Source organism: Anolis sagrei, chromosome 3 (genome assembly GCF_037176765.1).
Source record: "Anolis sagrei isolate rAnoSag1 chromosome 3, rAnoSag1.mat, whole genome shotgun sequence".
Lineage (NCBI taxonomy): Eukaryota > Metazoa > Chordata > Lepidosauria > Squamata > Dactyloidae > Anolis > Anolis sagrei.
The window spans coordinates 270,997,173-271,018,921 of record NC_090023.1 but is presented as its reverse complement, the minus strand read 5'-3'; the positions used below and the strand labels follow the sequence as shown (position 1 = coordinate 271,018,921).

At 44.2% G+C, this 21,749-nt stretch overlaps 1 protein-coding gene across 1 annotated transcript in view; it reads left to right on the top strand.

The window, feature by feature from the left end:
- The first annotated feature begins 422 nt into the window (after positions 1-422).
- Positions 423-21,749, top strand: part of CLDN1 (claudin 1) — a 52,814-nt gene continuing 31,487 nt past the window's right edge. The window contains exon 1 of the mRNA XM_060767265.2: positions 423-859. Coding sequence (XP_060623248.1) covers positions 637-859 — 223 coding nt within the window. The 5' untranslated portion in view covers positions 423-636. The remainder of the gene's footprint in view (positions 860-21,749) is intronic.

The following is a 21,749-nucleotide window of genomic DNA, read 5'->3' as shown; positions in this document are numbered from 1 at the left end:
AATCACACACGACGTCTAGCAAGAAAGTATCTGGAAATCCCTTTGACGCCTCTCCTTTCCTGTTCTGGAAGTGTCCCGACGCTTCCAAAGAACAGGGTGGATCCTGCAAGGGAGATGTGTCATGAAGCGAGAGAACACATCGGGGGTGCACTTTGGCCCAGGAAGGAACGCAACTTGGGGTGACTGATATTGCCTTAACCCCACACCTTTTCCACCAGTCGAAGCAAGTATCTTTCCCCACCTTTCCCCAGAACTAAACCTTGAAGTATGGGTTGCAAAAGAACCGTCAAAGCATTGTAACTTTTTTTGTTTTGTGGTTGCAATTTTTCATTTGGGAAAGCAAAGCACTGGATGGACGGCAAAGTCGAACGAAACCACCAGGCGGAGCTGGAGAGGCGCTGGTTTAAATAGAGCTGCCGAGCTGCCCCGAAAGCCAGTTCTCCAAGTCGGCTCCAAGTCCAGCAGCATCAACCTGCTCTGAAATCCCTCGGATTACAAAAAGGAGAGCAGAGAAGAGCAGAGAAGGATCCCTCCTTGGCTTCATCTCTCCAAGGACCAAGCGCCCTTCCTTCCTCCATCCATCCATCCTTTTCAGGTGCTCCTTTGCCTCATTGTTGCTGTTCCAGTGGAGACGCAATGGCCAGTGGTGGTCTGCAGATGCTGGGCTTCCTCCTGGCCTTCATCGGCTGGATCGGCACCATCGTCAGCACTGCCATGCCTCAGTGGAAGATCAACTCCTACGCCGGAGACAACCTCATCACGGCCCAAGCCATCTACGAGGGGCTCTGGATGAACTGTGTGATGCAGAGCACCGGGCAGATGCAGTGCAAGGTCTTCGACTCCCTCCTCAAGCTGCCAGGTAGGGCCCCAAAACAGGGTCAAGATGGTGATGATGGCAGGTTGGGTCTCTCTCATCTGAAATGCACAGGAGCAGATGTGCTTTGGATTTGGATTTATTGGTATTTTAAGATCGGGATAGACCTAGCATGGGCAAACTTTGACCCTCCAGGTGTTTTGGACTTCAACTTGGTAGTTGGTAGGGTGTTAGGAATTGTGTGAGTTGAAGTCCAAAACACCTGGAGGGTTGAAGTTTGCCCATGGTGGGTCTATCCTGATCTTAAAATATCAATATATCCAAATCCAAAGCACATCTTCTGGTCCTAACCGGACTTGACCCATATATAGTGTCCTATGAAATGTCATTGAATGCTGTCTTAGATTTGGGTGCCATCTCAATGACACCTCATGCTATAGGTCTATCCCAGACATGGGCAAACTTCGACCCTCCAGGTGTTTTGGACTTCAACTTGGTAGTTGGTATGCTGTTAGGAATTGTGTGAGTTGAAGTCCAAAACATCTGGAGGGTCGAAGTTTGCCCATGCCGGGTCTATCCCGATCTTAAAATACCAATAAATCCAAATCCAAAGCACATCTTCTGGTCCTAACCGGACTTGACCCATACATAGTGTCCGATGATCTTGACCCATATATAGTGTCCTATGAAATGTCACTGAATGCTGTGTTAGATTTGGGTGCCATCTCAATGACATCTCATGCTATAGGTCTATCCCAGACATGGGCAAACTTCGACCCTCCAGTGTTTTGGACTTCAACTTGGTAGTTAGTAGGGTGTTAGGATTTGTGTGAGTTGAAGTCCAAAACACCTTGAAGGCCCAAGGTTGCCCATGTCTTGAGTAGACCTATATCATAAGATGTCATCGAGATGAGAACCAAATCTAACACAACATTGAGTGACATTGCATAGGACACTATATATGGGTCAAGACCATAGGACAGTATGTATGGGTCAAGTCTGGTCAGGACCAGAAGTGTTTGGGAGTTGGTGTTTACCCCATATTCAAATATATATGTACATCACGAGAGAACTTGGGTGTGGGCTCCAAGTCTAAATGTAACATTTGTGTCAGTTTCATAGACACCTTCCACAGGTCAATAATTCCTTATCCCAAATGCTTCTGTGTCATTGACTCCTATGGTTGAGATTCCAGGGGTTTTCATATTTTCAGATACTTGTATCTGCAATTACGGACATCATGAGATGTCTTGGAGATGGGACACCAATCTAAACACAAAATTCATTTAGGTGTCATAGACACTACACACTCGTACAGGTCAACTCTCCCTTTTCCAAATGCTTGGGACTAGAAGTGTTTTGGAATGCTTTGTTTTGGACATATGTAAACAATGAGATATATGGAGATGGGATTCAAACCTAAACATGAAATTCAGTGATGTTTCATCAACAATGGAATTCAGATGTTGGCTACGAACCTCATGAGATATCTTGGAGTTTGAACCCAAGTCGAAACTTGATATGTTTCATAGACATATGAGTGTTCTTCGTCAAAAACAGTTGGGATCAGTCATCTTGGTATCTTGGAATTTGGGTTTTTTTGAAATATGTATTTGTCTAAACACAAAATTCATGTATATTTAATGGACACCTTATTATGGGTGGAGTATTCCTTATCTGAAATCCTGGTGAACAGAAGAGTTTTGGGATATTTCATATTTTCCAATACCTGTATTTGCCTATCTGTATCTTTGAGATTAGATTCAGGTTTAAACTATCTATGAAACATACAAAAGTCATGGAAAGGCAGAATATTCCTTATCCAAAATGGTTGGGATCACTTGTGTTTGGGGTTTTAGATTCCCCCCTCCTCCTTATATGGGTGGAGTATTCCTTATCCAAAAGGGTTAGAACCAAAATGTTTAGGATCTGGAATACCTGTTTCTGGGTATGCTCACATATTGAGGAATCTTGGACATGGGATCCAAAGGTAAACACAGCATCCATGTATGTTTAAAAAAGACAGTTTGAGTATTCCTTATCCGAAATGTTTAGAACCAGAGTTGTTTGGTATTAAAATTTTTGGAATTCTTGTATTTGTGTCTTCGTCCCTCATGAGATCATAGAATCAAAGAGTTGGAAGAGACCTCATGGGCCATCCAGTCCAACCCCATTCTGCCAAGAAGCAGGAATATTGCATTCAAATCACCCCAGACAGATGGCCATCCAGCCTCTGTTTAAAAGCTTCCAAAGAAGGAGCCTCCACCACACTCCGGGGCAGAGAGTTCCACTGCTGAACAGCTCTCACAGTCAGGAAGTTCTTCCTCATGTTCAGATGGAATCTCCTCTCTTATAGTTTGAAGCCATTGTTCCATTGTGTCCTAGTCTCTAAGGAAGCAGAAAACAAGCTTGCTCCCTCCTCCCTGTGATTTCCTCTCACATATTTATACATGGCTATCATATCTCCTTTCAGCCTTCTCTTCTTCCTGGCTAAACATGCCCAGCTCTTTAAGCCGCTCCTCATAGGGCTTGTTCTCCAGAATCTTGATCATTTTAGTCACCCTCCTCTGGACTAAAATGATCAAGATTTTGGAGAACAAGGCTGAGGGAGTGGTCCCTTTGCTTTCCAGTGATACAGAAACTTTGCTTTGTGTGCAAAACAATTACAAATATTGTCCACTAGCTGTCCCCTGCCATGCGTTGCTGTGGCCCACATGGGGGTTCTGTGTGGGAGGTTTGACCCAATTCTATTGTTGGTGGGGTTCAGAATGCTCTGATTGTAGGTGAACTATAAATCCCAGCAACTACAACTCCCAAATGTCAAGATTCTATTTTCCCCAAACTCCACCAGTGTTCACATTTGGGCATATTGAGTATTCGTGTAGAGTTTGGTCCAGATCCATCATTGTTTGAGTCCACAGTGATCTCTGGATGGAGGTGAACTACAACTCCAAAACCAAAGGACACTGCCCACCAAACCCAGTATTTTCTGTTGGTCATGGGAGAACTGTGTGCCAAGTTTGGTTCAATTCTATCGTTGGTGGGGTTCAGAATGCTCTTTGATTGTAGGTGAACTATAAATCCCAGCAACTACAACTCCCAAATGACAAAAACAATGTTTTTTGAGTGAAGGACATACATTGGGTTGTTAGGTGTCTTGTGTCCAAATTTGGTGTCAATTCGTCCAGTGGTTTTTGAGTTCTGTTAATCCCACAAACGGACATTATATTTTTATTTATATAGATAAGACTACCTTCAGGTTATGTGTATAAGACGTATACTAAACTTGGTCCCAATCTCTAAGAGATCTCATTACAGACATATTGCAAAGACAAGGATTTCAAAGTCTGAGTAAATCCCAAACACCTCTGGCCCCAAGCATTTTGGATACTGAATACACAACCTGTATGTATGTGTAATTGCATGCATCATACATACATAATGAGATATTTTGGAGATGGAAACTGAGTCTGAACACAAAATTCATGAGTGTATCATATACACATAGCCTGGAGGTAATGGTATATATACATTATTGTAAACCATTCAGTACATAATGAAATTTGGATGTATTGAAAGATCAGAAAGCAAAGGGATCACGCTTCCAGCCACCCAGAAGGAAAATTTGGAGCATTTTGGATTATGGAATTCTGGATTGGCAGCATTGTTGTTGTTGTTGTGGTTGTTGTTGTTGGCTCCAACCGATAATGGGACTCAAGGTGGCTTGCAGCATATACAAAGCAATACAAATGAAAAGCAATACAATATCCAGATTAAATGTATAAACAAAGTATTTGTGGAGTTAAAACATTAAAAATATTTAAATGCCTGAAAAGACTATATATAAACCCTTTGAAACAGCATTTCTCGACCTGGGGGTCAGAACCATCAGAAAACACAGTATTTTCTGGGTTGTTGTAGGTTTTTTCAGGCTATATGGCCTTGTTCTAGAGGCATTCTCTCCTGACGTTTCGCCTGCATCTATGGCAAGCATCCTCAGAGGTAGTGAGGTGTTTTGGAACTAGGAAAAATCATTGGTGGGGTTCAGAATGCTCTTTGGTTGTAGGTGAAATATAAATCCCAGCAGCTACAACTCCCAAATGTCAAGGTCTATTTTCCCCAAACTCCACCAGAGTACACATTTGCAGCATATTGAGTATTCATGCCAAGTTTGGTCCGGATCCATCATTGTTTGAGTCCACAGTGCTCTCTGGATGTAGGTGAACTACAACTTCAAAACTCAAGGTCAATGTCCACCAAACCCTTCCAGTATTTCCTCATGGTCATGGAAATTCTGTATGCCAAGTTTGGCCCAATTCTATCATTGGTAGAGTTCAGAATGCTATTTGATTGTAGGTGAACTATAAATCCCAGCAACTACAACTCCCAAATGTCAAGGTCTATTCTATTTTCCCCAAATTCCACCAGTGTTCCTTTTAGGCATATTAAGTCTTTGTTCCAAGTTTGATCCAGATCCATCATTGTTTGAGTCCACAGTGCTCTCTGGATGTAGGTGAACTACAACTCCAAAACTCAAGGTCAATGCTCACCAAACCCTTCTAGTATTTTCTCATGGTCATGGGAGTTCTTTATGCCAAGTTTGCCCCAATTCTATTATTGGTGGAGTTCAGAATGCTCTTTGATTGTAGGTGAACTACAAATCCCAGCAACTACAACTCCAAAATAACAAAATCAATCCCCGTCAACCCCACCAGTATTCAAATTTGGGTGTATCGGGTATTTGTGCCAAATTTGATCCAGTGAATGGAAATACATCCTGTATATCAGATATTTACATTACGATTCGTAACAGTGGGACCTCTGAGGCTGTTAGGAATTGTGGGAGTTGAAGTCCAAAATACTTGGAGGACCAAAGTTTGTCCACGCCTGGTCTTTGGCAACTCAATGCAGAAATTTCTGTCTGCTTTCCTTCCTGAGCCACGTAGGGAGATACCATTCGCGTTCTGAAAGCAAATCCCTCTTTGGTTCGGGTTGCACTGCAAGATCTGGCTTGCTTTGTATCTGCGTCTCCCGGGGTGGAGCCGCTAATTACGGCGATACCTTTTTCTACAGTATTTCCCATGTTGTTTTGGTTTTAAGGGAGCAGGCATGGGAGTTGCAATGCACACTAGTACTCCTTCTCCTGCACAAAATGCGTCTGCATTGCAATGAAGAGCTCGTGCATTCCCAAACTCCTTATGGTGCACATTTGAATTGTTTGGACCTTATTGATGGGTTTCACTTTGAAATCAAGGAATGCAATGCTCAGTTTCAGGGATGTGTCACAGGAGCTGCGTAGTGTGCATCTCCACATTGTAGAATGAATGCTGTTTGGAACTACTCCAATGCTATGGAGTTGTAGTTTGGCCCTTTTTGGTAGAGATGGCCAAGACCTTGTCCAGCTACAACTCCCAGGTATCCATACCATTAAGCTAGGGCAGATAAAGTGGGATAAAACCGAATTTATGCTTCAGTGTAGACACACACGAGCTCTCGGTGGTGCAGTGTGTTAAACCCCTGTGCCGGCAGGACTGAAGACCGACAGGTCGCAGGTTCAAATCCGGGGAGAGGCGGATGAGCTCCCTCTATCAGCTCCAGCTCTTCATGCGGGGACATGAGAGGAGCCTCCCACAAGGATGATAAAAACATCAATTCATCCGGGCGTCCCCTGGGCAACGTCCTTGCAGACGGCCAATTCTCTCACACCAGAAGTGATTTGCAGTTTCTCAAGTCGCTCCTGACACGACAAAAAAAAAAGTGTAGACACACCCTAAGACAGTGTTTCTCAACATGTAGTTTGGGACGCCTGGTCTCAACCCTGAGGAGGGTTCACAGGGGTCACCAAAGACCATCAGGAAACACAATATTTTCTGGATTTTTGTAGGTTTGTTCAGGCTATATGGCCATGTTCTAGACCTCACAACCTCTGAGGATGCTTGCCATAGATGCAGGCAAAATGTCAGGAGAGAATGCCTCTAGAACATGGCCATATCGCCTGAAAAAACCTACAACAACCCAGTGATTCTGGCCATGAAAGCCTTCGACAATATTTTCTGTTGGTCATGGGGGTTCTGTGTGGGAAGTTTGTCTCAGTTCTATCATTGATGTGATTCAGAATTCTCTTTGATTGTAGGTGAACTATAAATCCCAGCAACTACAAATCCTAAATGTCAAGCTCTATTTCCCTCAAACTCAACCAGTTTTCACATTTGGGCATATTGAGTATTTGTGCCAAGCTTGGTCCAGATCTGTTATTGTTTGAGTCCACAGTGATCTCTGGATGTAGGTGAACTACAACTCCATAATGTAAGATCAATGCCAACTAAACTCTTCCAGTATTTTCTGTTGGTCATAGGAGTTCTGTGTGCCAAGTTTGGTTCAATCCCATTATTGGTGAAGTTCAGAATGCCCTTTGATTGTAGGTGAACTATAAATCCCAGCAACGACAACTCCCAAATGTCAAGATCTATTTCCCTCAAACTCCACCAGTGTTTACATTTGGGCATATTGCGTATTTGTGCCAAGTTTGGTCCAGATCCATCATTGTTTGAGTCCACAGTGCTCTCTGGATGTAGGTGAACTACAACTCCATAATGCAAGATCAATGCCCACTAAACCCTTCCAGTATTTTCTGTTGGTCATGGGAGTTTTGTGTGCCAAGTTGGGTTCAATCCCATCGTTGGTGGGGTTCAGAATGCCCTTTGATGGTAGGTGAACTATAAATCCCAGCAATTATAACTCCCAAATGACAAAATCACCCCCCCCCCCCCCAAACCCCACCAGTATTCAAATTTGGTCATATCAGGTATTTGTGCCAAATTTGATACAGTGAATGAAAATCCATCCTGCATATCAGATGTTTACATGATGATTCATAACAGTAGCAAAATTACAATTACGAAGAAACCAATGAAAATAATGTTATGGTTGGGGGTCACCACAACATGGGGAACTGAATTAAGGGGTCACAGCATTAGGAAGTTTGGGAACCACTGCCCTAAGAAGTGCTAGGGCTAGTTGCCGAAAAAACCCAGTTTCAAACCCGTAATTCCCAACTTCCAATGCAAATGACTTTAATACTTACAAGCACTGAAATGAGGATGGCATCTAAGGTTATGACTTAGTTGCAAAAAACCTATTTGGGTTCAAAAGCTTGGATCCACCATCGGAGCCCCGTTTTCATGGGCAAATTTGGAGTCACCAAAAGAGTGTAGCTCAATGTGTGATGGGAATGTGGGAGCTGTAGTGTGCCATGCAGGCAAACGTGCCCTGATTATATAAGGCAGGGCTGTGTTCACGCTGGGGATGAAACTGGTGCAAAGGCTTTTCTGGTTAGGCAGGCTTGGCAGAGATAGGAGCTTTCAACAGGACTGATGCTATGCTTTCTGTAATTGAAATGCGGGTTCAAACAGATGATGGTGATGATGATGGCATATCTATTTATTTATTTTATTAATTATTTATTTACTATATTTATATTTACAAGTGGTGTCGAAGTGCATTCATTCCAAAGTGAAGATGCACCCTCAGGCTGATTACATCAAATCAGGATTGTTGTAGGGCATGACATATAAGTCAATACAAACACAAACAATACTGCCTACTACAGGGAAAACCAGCTGTTCCCTAATCCATCTAAAACACAGACATGTGCTTTTCATCTCAAGAACAGACAAGCATCCCGAGCTCTGAGGATGACATGGGGAGGAATACCACTGGAGCATTGCAGCACACCCAAATGTCTCAGAGTTACTCTGGACCATGCTCTGACCTACAAGAAGCACTGTCTGAATATCAAGCAAAAAGTGGGCACTAGAAACAATATCATATGAAAGCTGACTGGCACAACCTGGGGATCACAACCAGACACAATGAAGACATCCGCCCTTGCGCTATGCTACTCTGCTGCTGAGTCTGCATGCCCAGTGTGGAACACATCTCACCATGCTAAAACAGTGGATGTGGCTCTTAATGAGACATGCCGCATTATCACGGGGTGTCTGCACCCTACACCACTGGAGAAATTACACTGCTTAGCCGGTATTGCACCACCTGACATCCGCCGGGAAGTGGCAGCCAATAGTGAAAGGACCAAGGCGGAGACATCTCCAGCCCATCCCTTGTTTGGGTATCAGCCAGCACGTCAACAAATTAAATCAAGAAATAGTTTTCTAAGAACTACAGAGGCACTCGCTGGAACACCTCAGCAAGCGAGAGTCCAATAGTGGCAGGCTCAAACCCAGCACCTCAACCAATGGCTGATACCAAATGAGAGACTCCCCCCTGGGCACACAGAAAACTGGGCGACTTGGAAGGTGCTGAACAGACTGTGCTCTGGCACCACGAGATGCAGAGCCAACCTCCAGAAATGGGGCCACAAAGTGGAGTCCACAACATGCGAGTGTGGAGAAGAGCAAACCACTGACCACCTGCTGCAATGCAACCTGAGCCCTGCCACAGGCACGATGGAGGACCTTCTTGCGGCAACACCAGAGGCACTCCAAGGGGCCAGATACTGGTCAAAGGACATCTAATCAACTACCAAGCTTGCAAACTCTGTGTCTTTTGTATGGACACAGCGTATTATTTGAGAACACAAAAATGCTGGACCACTCTCACAACCACCATGTTAGACTACACAGAGAAGCCATTGAAATACACAAGAATCTGGACAATTTCAACAGAAAGGAGGAGACCATGAAAATGAACAAAATCTGGCTACCAGTATAAACTATAAAATTACAACAGCACAACAACAGAGATGAAACAAACAAGGACATCTAATCACCTCTCAACAAAAGTTTGCTCCAGGCAATGTCAGGCCATTATATGCTAATCAAGGCGGTCAGTTGAAACATTCACACCTAGCTCCAGCAGAGAAGAGTCCTTTGTCCCACCCTGGTCACTCCACAGATATACAAACCCTTTTTCCTAGTTCCAAGAGACCTCACTACCTCTGAGGATGCTTGCCATAGATGCAGGCGAAACGTCAGGAGAGAATGCCTCTAGACCATGGCCATATAGCCCGAAAAAACCTACAACAACCTTTTTGTATGTTTGTTTGTTTTTTTTGTTCGGTCAAAAATGTAATACAACTGTTCGGTTGCCTGGCACGATAAATAAATAAATAAATAAATAAATAAATAAATAAATAAATAAATAAATAAAATACAAACACAAATCGTAAAATCAATCCACAGCTTGCAAAGCAAACTTTTACAACTTGACGCTTAGAAGGCTACTTTGGGAACATTTTGCCGGAGAACAGAAGGAGAATGTGGAGTGATCCAGTTTGCACAATTAGAGTTTGGAATTTGGCAAGGTTTTCCAAACGGTGTTTTCATGCTGTTCCTCGAAAGAATGAAGCGGTCGGATGGCTTTTCTTGTTTACCCCAAAAAAGGAACAGAGGGTTTTTATATACGCTCCTTCTCTTGGCTACTCAACCGAGACTAATTTGGAGACACACAAATATACAGGTGAAAGGGTGTGTGTGTGTGTGTGTGGTATTCTCTGTGGATTTCCTGCCACATGCATAACCTCTCTGGGCCCACACTCCCCCTTGGCTTCCAGAATACAGCAAAAACATGTCTGGAAATGGGATTAGTTGCGCATGCTGACCCTGAAAAGGCATCCCTTTGCGCATTTCCACTCTACAATTAATGCAGTTTGACACCACTCTAATTGCCATGGTTCAATGCTATGGGATCCTGGGACTTGTAGTTTGGTGAGATGCTAGCATTCTTTGGCAGAGAAGGGTACACTATAGCTTGGAAAACTATAGTGTAAACTTGGAAAACTATAGTGTACACTTGGAAAACTATAGAGTACACTTGGAAAACTATAGGGTACGCTTGGAAAACTATAGTGTAGACTTGGAAAACTATAGAGTACACTTGGAAAACTATAGGGTACGCTTGGAAAACTATAGTGTACACTTGGAAAACTATAGTGTACACTTGGAAAACTATAGGGTATGCTTGGAAAACTATAGTGTACACTTGGAAAACTATAGGGTACACTTGGAAAACTATAGGGTACACTTGGAAAACTATAGTGTACACTTGGAAAACTATAGTGTACACTTGGAAAACTATAGTGTACACTTGGAAAACTATAGGGTACACTTGGAAAACTATAGGGTACACTTGGAAAACTATAGGGTACAATTGGAAAACTATAGTGTACACTTGGAAAACTATAGTGTACACTTGGAAAACTATAGTGTACACTTGGAAAACTATAGGGGACACTTGGAAAACTATAGCTCCTAGGATTCCATAGCATTGCGTGGTAGCAGTGTCATGTTGCATTAATTCTATGGCATGGATGCACTCTTTGGATGTATCTACACTGGAGAATTACAGCAGTTTGCTACCACATGTCTATCGAGATATGCAGTTTTGATCAGAGAGTACTGGTGCCACAACAAACCCCAAATCCCAGGATTCTATACTATGAGACCTTGACAATTAAAGGTTGAATCTACACTGCTTTATAATCCAGGATCTGATCCTAGTCAATCTGCTTCGAATGTGTTTGCACTGCCATGGCTCAGTGCTATGGGATCCTGGGACTTGTCGTTTGGTGAGGTGCTAGCCTTCTTTGGCAGAGAAGGCTACAGACCTTGGGAAACTATAGCTCCCAGGATTCCATAGCAGTGAGCTGTAGCAGTGTCACACTGCATTAATTCTATGGCATGGATGTACTCTTTGGATGTATCTACACTGGAGAATTACAGCAGTTTGTTATCATACTAACCACCGTGCCCATTGAGATGTGTAGTTTCGGTCAGAGAGTTCTGGTGCCACAACAATCTCCAAATCCCAGGATTTCATACTTTGGGACCTTGGTAGTTAAAGGTTGAATCTACACTGCCATATAACCCAGTATCTGATCCCAGTTAATCTGCTTTGAATGCATTGTCGAAGGCTTTCATGGCCGGAATCACTGGGTTGTTGTAGGTCTTTCGGGCTATATGGCCATGTTCTAGAAGCATTCTCTCCTGACGTTTTGCCTGCATCTATGGCAATCTATGGCAAGCATTCTCAGAGACCTCACAACCTCTGATGAGGCTTGCCATAGATGCAGGCGAAATGTCAGGAGAGAATGCTTCTAGAACAGGCTTTGCACTGCCATATAAACCAGTTCAAAGCAGAGGTTCTGGAACCAGAAACTGGATTATATGGCAGTGTGGATGGGACCAAAGTCATCTTGAACTGCATTCATTCTGCAATCTGGATGACCTGAGATGATTAGAAAATCAATTTTGGTTTCGGTCATCCAGGAATGCATCTACACTCTGGAGCAGATGCAGTTTGACATCACTTCAACCACTGTGGCTCAATGCTATGGAAACCCGGGATTTGTAGTCTGCACTCTTTGGCAGAGAAGTCTTGAGACTTTGTAAAACTACAACTCTCAGGATTCCATAGCATAGCAGTTCAAACACATTCATTCTACAGTGTCGATGCACCTTGAGTTAGTGGAGTTGGCCCATTGTAGGAGGAAGAAGAGTGGCAGTTGAAGTGGTATCAAATTGGTACATTCTACTGTGCAGATAGAATCATAGAATCATAGAATCAAAGAGTTGGAAGAGACCTCCTGGGCCATCCAGTCCAACCCCATTCTGCCAAGAAGCAGGAATATTGCATTCAAATCACTCCTGACAGATGGCCGTCCAGCCCCTGTTTAAAAGCTTCCAAAGAAGGAGCCTCCACCACACTCCGGGGCAGAGAGTTCCACTGCTGAATGGCTCTCACAGTCAGGAAGTTCTTCCTCATGTTCAGATGGAATCTCCTTTCTTGTAGTTTGAAGCCATGGCTCCATTGCGTCCTAATCTCCAGGGCAGCAGAAAACATGCTTGCTCCCTCCTCCTCCCTGTGGCTTCTTCTCACATATTTATGCATGGCTCTCATCATATCTCCTCTCAGCCTTCTCTTCTTCAGGCTAAACATGCCCAGCTCCTTAAGCCGCTCCTCATAGGGCTTGTTCTCCAGACCCTGGATCATTTCAGTTGCCCTCCTCAGGACACATTCCAGCTTGTCAACATCTCTCCTGAACTGTAGTGCCCAGAATTGGACACAATATTCCAGGTGTAGTCTAACCAAAGTGGAATAGAGCATGGGGAGCATGACTTCCCTGGATCTAGACACTATGGTCCTATTGATGCAGGCCAAAATCCCATTGGCTTTTTTTGCCGCCACATCACATTGTTGGCTCACGTTTAACTTGTTGTCCACGAGGACTCCAAGATCTTTTTCACATGTACTGCTCTCGAGCCAGGCATTGTCCCCCATTCTGTCTCTTTGCATTTCGTTTTTCCTGCCAAAGTGGAGTATCTTGCATTTGTCCCTGTTGAACTTCATTGTGTTAGTTTTGGCCCATCATCTCTCTAATCTGTCAAGATCGTTTTGAATCCTGCTCCTGTCCTCTGGAGTCTTGGCTCTCCCTCCCAATTTGGTGTCGTCTGCAAACTTGATGCACTCCAGAAAGGCACTTTGCCCCCATTCAGGGGCTATGTCTCATGATTCTTGTTGCCTCCATGCTTTGAGGTTTGTGTCTTGGCACCGGGATGCAAGTCTCCAAGGCTGAGCTCTCATTAAAGCCTATTCCCAGCGGAGTCCGGCTGCTCAGCTATTCCGAGGGCGTCAAAAAGTATCTCTGTTACGGCTCTCTCTCGTCTGTAGTTGGAGCCATAATCTGATTAGGAGCCTTGTTTCACAGTTTCCTGCTGGGCCCAGTCGGGACCAGTAAGCCAGCTCAGTGGATGGATGCTTAATGGTGGACACATGCGCAGGTTAGAAATGTCAGCGCAGCATGAGGCGGCTGCAGGAAAGCCAACAACCCCGTTGCCCAAGGCTGCAAAACAAATCGAAAACAAAACTGCCATTTTGCAACTTGAGCATTTGTTTTGCTCTTTCTAGCACCTGAATATCGAGGATTTCGGAAAATTTAATGCAAAGGACTTTTAATTTTGCTTGGCAGCATGGATTGTAACCAGGCCCGTAGCCAGGATTTTGATTCGGGGGGGGGGGGGGGGTTGAGGATCTACCCTAGAAAAACCTTTTGTATCGTTATCCCAATACCCCCATGCATATGGGATTATTTACTTACTTTACTTACTTAGGCAATCCCTTGTTTTCTGAGGATGACTGTATTCCAGTGGCTGTGGAGCCCCACTCTTGCTCTGCATCTTCTTCCGCAGTGAGGGCATTGGTTTCCAGGTGGAAGGCGGTCTCGGTCAGGGTTGGCTTGACGCGCCCTCCTCCCGGCACGCTTCTCCCTTTCGCCCTCCATTCGTGCCTCTTCAAATTCCGCAGCACTGCTGGTCACAGCTGACCTCCAACTGGAGTGCTCAAGGGCCAGGGCTTCCCAGTTCTCAGTGTCTATGCCAGAGTTTTAAAAGTTGGCTTTGAGCCCATTTTTAAATCTCTTTTCCTGTCCACCGACATTCCATTTCCCGTTCTTGAGTTAGGAGTAGAGCAACTGCTTTGGGAGAAGGTGGTCAGGCATCCGGACAATGTGGTCGGTCCAGCGAAGTTGATGGCGGAGGACCATTGCTTCAATGCTGGTGGTCTTTGCTTCTTCCAGCACGCTGACGTTTGTCCGCCTGTCTTCCCAAGAGATTTGAAGGATTTTTCGGAGACAGCGCTGATGGAATCGTTCCAGGAGTTGCATGTGATGTCAGTAGACAGTCCACGTCTCACAGGCATATATTGAGCATGGTACAGTCGTCTGTGTGCATTCAGAAGAAGATCTACAAGCCACTCTAAACACCTTCGCAGAAGCATACGAGAAGCTCGGCCTGTCATTGAACATTGAGAAAGCCAAAGTGCTCTTCCAGCAGTCACTGGCCAATCCCTCTCCAATGCCAGAAATATAGCTTAATGGTGTAACATTAGAAAATGTGGACCATTTCCGCTCCCTTGGCAGCCACCTCTCCACCAAAGTCAACATCGACACCAAAATACAACACTGTCTGAGCTCTGCGAGTGCAGCCTTTTTCGGAATGAAGCAGAGAGTGTTTGAGGACCAAGACATCAGTAGAGATACCAAGGTGCTTGTCCTCCCAACCCTGCTTTATGCCTGCGAAACGTGGACTGTCTACAGACATCACATGCAACTCCTGGAACAATTCCATCAGCGCTGCCTCCGGAAAATCCTGCAAATCTCTTGGGAAGACAAGCGGACAAATGTCAGCGTCCTGGAAGAAGCAAAGACCACCAGCATTGAAGCGATGGTCCTCCACCATCAGCTCCACTGGACCGGCCACGTTGTCCGGATGCCCGACCACAATCTCCCAAAGTAATTGATCTACTCTGAACACAAGAACAGAAAACAGAATGTTGGAGGACAGGAAAAGAGATTGAAAAATGGGCTTAAAGCCAACCTTAAAAACTCTGGCATAGACACCGAGAACTGGGAAGCCCTGGCCCTTGAGCGCTCCAGCTGGAGGTCAGCTGTGACCAGCAGTGCTGTAGAATTTGATGAGGTACGAATGGAGGGTGGAAGAGAGAAACGTGCCATGCTTTCTTCTCCAAAAGGACTTATTTGAAAATAATCTGAACAGTCTTCAAAAACTGTATATTACAGGGGAAACGGTTTCAATTATTCATTCCCACTCATAAGAACACAATAGCCGAAGATTTGCATCTTTGCATAGTCCTGGTTGATTAAATATTAATTAGATTTGAAATATATGGTGATCGCTTAACTGTTTTTGTAAATGTTGTAAATTAAACCTTTCAGTGTGGGTGTTTGTTTAATTGCTTTTAAACTTCAGTAGCCTGCCGTGCTTTAAATGTCATTGGGCTCGAACTTATATCCAGAAATGTCCTGGGTCTCAAAGAGAGAAAGGAGGAAGGAAGGAAGGAAGGAAGGAAGGAAGGAAGGGAAAGGAAAGGAAAGGAAAGGAAAGGAAAGGAAAGGAAAGGAAAGGAAAGGAAAGGAAAGGAAAGGAAAGGAAAGGAAAGGAAAGGAAAGGAAAGGAAGGAAGGAAGGAGGGAAGGAAGGAAGATAATGGAAGAAAGAGAAGGAGGGAGGAAATAAAGAGTGAATGAAGGAAGTGAGAAAAAGGGAAGGTGACAGAGAGGAAAGAAAGAAAGAAAGAAAGAAAGAAAGAAAGAAAGAAAGAAAGAAAGGGGAGGGAAGAAGGGAAGAGAAAAGGAAGGAAAGGAGGAGGGAAGGAAGATAATGGAGGAAAGGAAAGGAGGGAGGAAATAAAGAATGAAGGAAGGAAGGGAGTAAAGAGAAGAGAAAGAAAGAGGGAGGAAAGAAAGAAAGAAAGTAAAAAAGGAAGGAAGAAGGAAAAAGAAAAGGAAGGAAAAGAGGAAGGAAAGGAGGAAGGAAGGAAGATAATGGAAGGAAGAAAGGGAGGGAGAAAATAAAGAATGAAGGAAGGAAGAGAATAAAGGAAATGGGAGGAGTGAGGAAGGAAAAAGGAAGGCAAGTAGGAAGGGGGGAGGGAATGGGGGAAGGGAAGAGAAGAGAAAATGAAGGAAAGAAGGAAGGAAGGTAATGGAGACAAGGAAAGTGGAGAGGAAATAAAGAATGAAGGAAGGGAGTAAAGGAAAGGGAAGGAAAGAGGGAGGAAAGAAAGAAAGTAAAAAAAGAAGGGAGGGAAGAAAGGAAGAGAAAAGGAAGGAAAAGAGGAAGGAAAGGAAGAAGGAAGGAAGATAATGGAGGAAAGAGAGGGAGGGAGAAAATAACGAAGGAAGGAAGGGAATAAATTAAAGGAAAGGAGAGAGGGAGGAAAGAAAGAAAGAAAGAAAGAAAGAAAGAAAGAAAGAAAGAAAGTAAAAAAGGTAGGAAGAGAAGAAGAGAAGGGAAGAGAAAAGAAGGAAAGGAGGAAAGAAGGAAGATAATGGGGAAAAGGGAGGGAGGGAGAAAATAAAGAATGAATGAATGAAGGGAATAAATGAAAGAGAGGGAGGGAGGGAAGGAAGAAAGAAAGAAAGAAAGAAAGAGGCAGAAGCTGGGCCTAACAGCGGGAGCTCACTCTGCTCTCTGGATTCGAACCTCCAACCTTTTGGTCAGCAAGTTCAGCAGCTCAGCAGTTTAACCCACTGCACCACTGGGATCAGAAATCCACCATTTTGTGTGTGGAAAATCATAGATTTGGAAGGGGTCTCTTAGAAGCCATCTAGTCCAACTCCATTTGACTTTGAATCCAGCAAAAGCATCGCCAGCATGGAGCTGTCCAGCCTTTTAAGAATATTTTTGGTGATATTCAGAGGAAGAAACCCCAACCCTTCCCTAAGGAAGACATAGTTCTGATTTGCTTTTACCACCAAGAAGTTCCTTCTAATGTCCATCTGAAATCTAGCCTTTCATAGCTTAAAACCATAAGGTCTGGTTTCCCTTCTGGGGCAGCTGAGGATGAACCTGGATTTCCTGTGCAGAAAAACACGTTAAATAAATAGTATTTGTTTTGAACCTTCAAGTTGTTCTGACTTATGGAGAGCCAAAGGCAAACTGATGGTGGAATTTGTTCAGAGACATGTTTTTGCCTGAGGCTGAGATGGTGTGACTAGCCCGAGGTCACCGTGTCTGAGAGGAGGATTTATGCATTCACAGCATGGAAGAGGCCACAAAGGCAGGAATGAAGGCACAGTGCGGACCCAGGTCTCCAGGGTCCCACACTCAAGCCCCAAAGACCACACTGGCATTCGCGGTAATCCTTCATATCCTCCCATCTGAATGGCATGCCCACTGATAATGAAAGGATAACATTGGCTGCCTTGGAATGTTTGTTGACAGAGGGCTTGGAAAGCGACGCCTGAAATGTCAGGTACAAAATGAACAGAAGCCGAGGCAGCTCTCCTGGAGTCAAGAGAGTTTCCTCTGAGCAATGCCAGTGCAAAAGAAGTGTCTGCCTTCACTTCTTTGTTGGTGCAAAGTTTGTAGCCAGAAATGAGCTGAGATGATGCAACCCTGGGAGAAAATGTATCCTCCCCAATGTGCCCATTTCCTCCTCCCATTCCTCCTTCATCCTCCTTCTCTTCTTCTTCCTCCGCCACCTTTTCTTCATCTCTCATCTCTTTCTCTCCCTTCCTTTCTTTCTCCTTCCTTCCTTCCTTCCTTCTTTTGTCTTCCTCCTCCTCTTCTTTCTCCTCTTTGTCTTCTTTCTGTCTTTCCCTTCATTTTCCTCCTCCTCCTTATCTTCATTTCCACCTCCTTTCCTTTATTTCTTCCTTTGTTTCACTACTTCCTCCTCCTTTTCTCCTTCTTTCTCTTCTTCTTCCTCTCACCTCCTTCTTCTCTTCCTTCCTTTCTCTTTTAGTTCTTCCACTTCTTTCCTTCCTGCCTTCCCTTTCTCTTTTCCTCTTCCTTCTACTTCTCCTCCTCTTCTTTTTCTACTTGCTCCTCCTCTTCTTTGTCCTTCCTTCATTTCTTTCTGTTCCTCTTATTCTTCCTCCTGTTTCATTTCCTCCTCTTCTTTATCTCTCCTTCCTTCCTTCCTTCCTTCCTTCCTTCCTGTTCTCCTTATTCCCCCTCCTGCTTTTCCTCCTCTTCTTTATCTTTCCTTCCTTCATTCCTTCCTTCCCCCCTGTTCCTCTTATTCCTCCTCTTGCTTGGTTTCCTCCTCTTCTTTATCTCTCCTTTTGTTCCTTCCTTCCTTCCTTCCTTCCTTCCTTCCTTCCTTCCTTCCTTTCTTCTTGTTCTTCTTATTCCTCCTCCGGCTTTTCCTCCTCTTCTTTGCCTCTCCTTCCTTCCTTCCTTCCTTCTTTCCTTCCTTCCTTCCTTTCTTCCTTCCTTCCTTTCTTCTTTCCTTCCCCCTTTCCTGTTCTTCTTATTCCTCCTCTTGCTTGGTTTCCTCCTCTTCTTTATCTCTTCTTCCTTCCTTCCTTCCTTCCTTCCTTTCCTTCCTTTCCTTCCTTCCTGTTCCTCTTATTTCTCCTCCTGCTTTATTTCCTCTTTTTTATCTTTCTTTCCTTCCTTTCCTTCCTGTTCTTCTTATTCCACCTGCTTTTCCTCCTCTTCTTTGCCTCTCCTTCCTTCCTTCCTTCCTTCCTTCCTTCCTTCCTTCCTTCCTTCCTCTTTTCCTGTTCCTCTTATTCCTCCTCTTGCTTGGTTTCCTCCTCTTCTGTGGCTCTCCTTTCCTTCCTTTCTCCTCTTTCTCCTTCCTCTTTTTCCTCCCCCACCATTTCTTTCCTTCCTTCTTCTCCCTGCTCTTTATTTCTATCTTTCTCTTCTTGCTAAACTGGAGTTCAAGGCAGCTTACAGTTTGGAAAAAAACAACAAAATATTGCCAAATACAGACCCCCAGAAAATACTTAAATAGTATTAAGCTTCTGAAAGCATTAACCTGATTTCAAACTACAGCAGGCCCGCATATCCACAGAGGGGAATCATTCTCACTCTCCTAGCTGGCATGGGCTTCCTCGGGAATGACTTTGACCATCTTGTGTTGGTGATGCTGCTGCTTGGCCACTCAAGATCTTCAACACATTTGTGCCATTGCATCTTCCAAGTTCCCATTTAGAAAAACTTGTGATTTTGGCCACCCGTTTTAGGAGCTTTTGCGATGTGCTCATGGACGGCTTTGCAAGCATCTACTTGCCTTCCCCGAAACGCCTCCTCGAGGAATGCTGGGCCTTTTCTTGGTTCAGCAACCAGATCCCAGGGCTGTTTTGTTCTCTCTGTACAAAACATCTCTCAAACAGATGCTTCCGGTATGAACCACTCAAGACCTAGCCAAGAATGGCATTCAATATCCAATTGTCTGTTTTGCTGGTCTTTTTTTACTGGCTCTTTCAGCCACTTGCAAAAGAAGCTTTTTATTCTGTATCCGTATTGCACAATTATAGCAGTTTCATGGCACATTAAATGCCACTGTGGTTGTGCAAGGCCTCTTAAAAAGGGACAATTCTGGTGAGTGTCTGGTTTAGGAGCTCTTCATTCATATATATACACACAAAACACATATACACAGAAAGAAGGAAGGAAGGAAGGAAAGAAGGAAGGAAGGAAGGAAGGAAGGAAGGAAGGAAGGAAGGAAGGAAGGAGAGAAAGAGGGAAAGAAGGAGGGAAGGAAGGAAAGAAGGAGGGAAGGAAGGAGGGAAGGAAGGAGGGAAGGAAGGAAGGAAGGAAAGAAGGAAGGAAGGAGAGAAAGTGGGAAAGAAGGAGGGAGGGAAGGAAGGAAGGAAGGAAGGAAAGGTAGAAAAGGAAGGAAGGAGAGAAGGAAATAAAAAAGTAAAAGAAGGAAGGAAAGAGAGAGGGAAGGAAGGAGAGAAGGAACGAAAGAGAAAAAGCTGGAGGGAGGGAAGGAAGGAAAGAGATAAGGAAGGATGGAACCAAAGAGCAAAGGAAGAGAGGAAAGGAACAGGTAGAAAAGGAAGAAAGAAGAAGGGAAAGTTGAAGGGAAAGAAAAAGAGGGAAGGAAGAAAAGAGGGAGGGAGGGAAGGAAGGGGAGAAAGAAAGAAGGAGAGAAAGAGGGAGGGAAGGTTGACTACAGCAATGTGTGGTGAGTACAGCTAGTGTAACATAAGACCATTGTCTTAGAGCAGTGGTTCCAAACCTGTGGTCCGTGGACCACCAGTGGTTTGCAAAAACTAAAATATGGTCCATGGCTTCACTGTTTCTACACTGTTGCAATGAGAGAGTGCCAAGGCTTATTAAATATGGGGGCGAGTAGATGGCAACTACTGGATGACACATGATCTGTACCGGAATCTAGAGCTGATGTGGTCTATCCAATGCAATTTTCTGAATCAGCACCTCAAATAACTAAACCAAAGTTGACCAAAAACTGGTTCGTAACCCTTTTGGTACTAATATTGGAGAGTGGTCCCTGGTTTTAAAAAAAAAAGTCAGAGAGCCACTGTCTTGGAGACTTAAACATATTGTTAAATGGATACAGAATTGGAACAGTCTTCAAGGTACGTCCAGGGAGAGGGAAGGTAGTAGTCAAGAGCTCAGCTGCTCCTTTCCACCTCTTCTTTGTAGCATAACCAGCTCCTCCAACTTTTTCTTCTTGATATTCCTTCATTGTTCTTTTCTGAAGTACTTCCAAAATCTCTGAAGTCCATCTTCAAGTATCTAGAGGAGGCATGGGCAAATTTTGGCCTTCTGGGTGTTTTGGACTTCAACTCCCACAATTCCTGGCCTCAGGCCCCTTCCTTTCTCCCCTCAGCCGCTATACCCTTCAAATAATTTCCAGGACTTGGGAGCTCTGGCTTCTCAGGCTGAAACTCACTCCAAAGATTGTTTTCCTTACTAAGCGTAGTTACTACAAGTCCTTTGGATAAAGATCTGGGTGCCTTGCTTCTAGCTTGTTAGCTAATTACTGTGCTGTGATTTGGAGAGCAACTTGGTTACTGATACTGGGTTGTGAAACGAAAACTACCTTGGCAATTGTCGATCGCCGTCTGCATTGCACAACTTTAGAGATACTTAGCAGAAATGTTGGTACTGAATTGCACAAATGCAAAATGGGATGCCAGAATGATTTCCCCCACCCACACTGAGCTCTACCTATTTGAATGGCCTTGCAACCCATTGTGCATTGGATCCCTTTGTGCATTGGTTTGGTGGTGCATCAAGTTCAATTGTACATCAATTGCATTTGGCATGAGTTCCATTTTGCGTTGGTAGCATCATCACACCATGCCTAGAATCAAAGGAATATCGAATTTGAAAGAAGGAGCCTCCACCACTCTCTGGGGCAGAGAGTTCCACTCCTGACTGTGAGAGATGTTCACCAGTGGAACTCTCTGCCCCTGAGTGTGGTGGACGCTCCTTCTTTGGAGGCTTTTAAACAGAGGGTGGATGGCCATCTGTCGGGGGTGCCTTGAATGCAATTTTCCTGCTGGGTTGTTGTAGATTTTTCCGGGCTATATGGCCATGTTCTAGAGGCATTTTCTTCTGACGTTTTGCCTGCATCTATGGCAAGCATCCTCATAGTGTGGTTGGACTGGATGGCCCATGAGGACT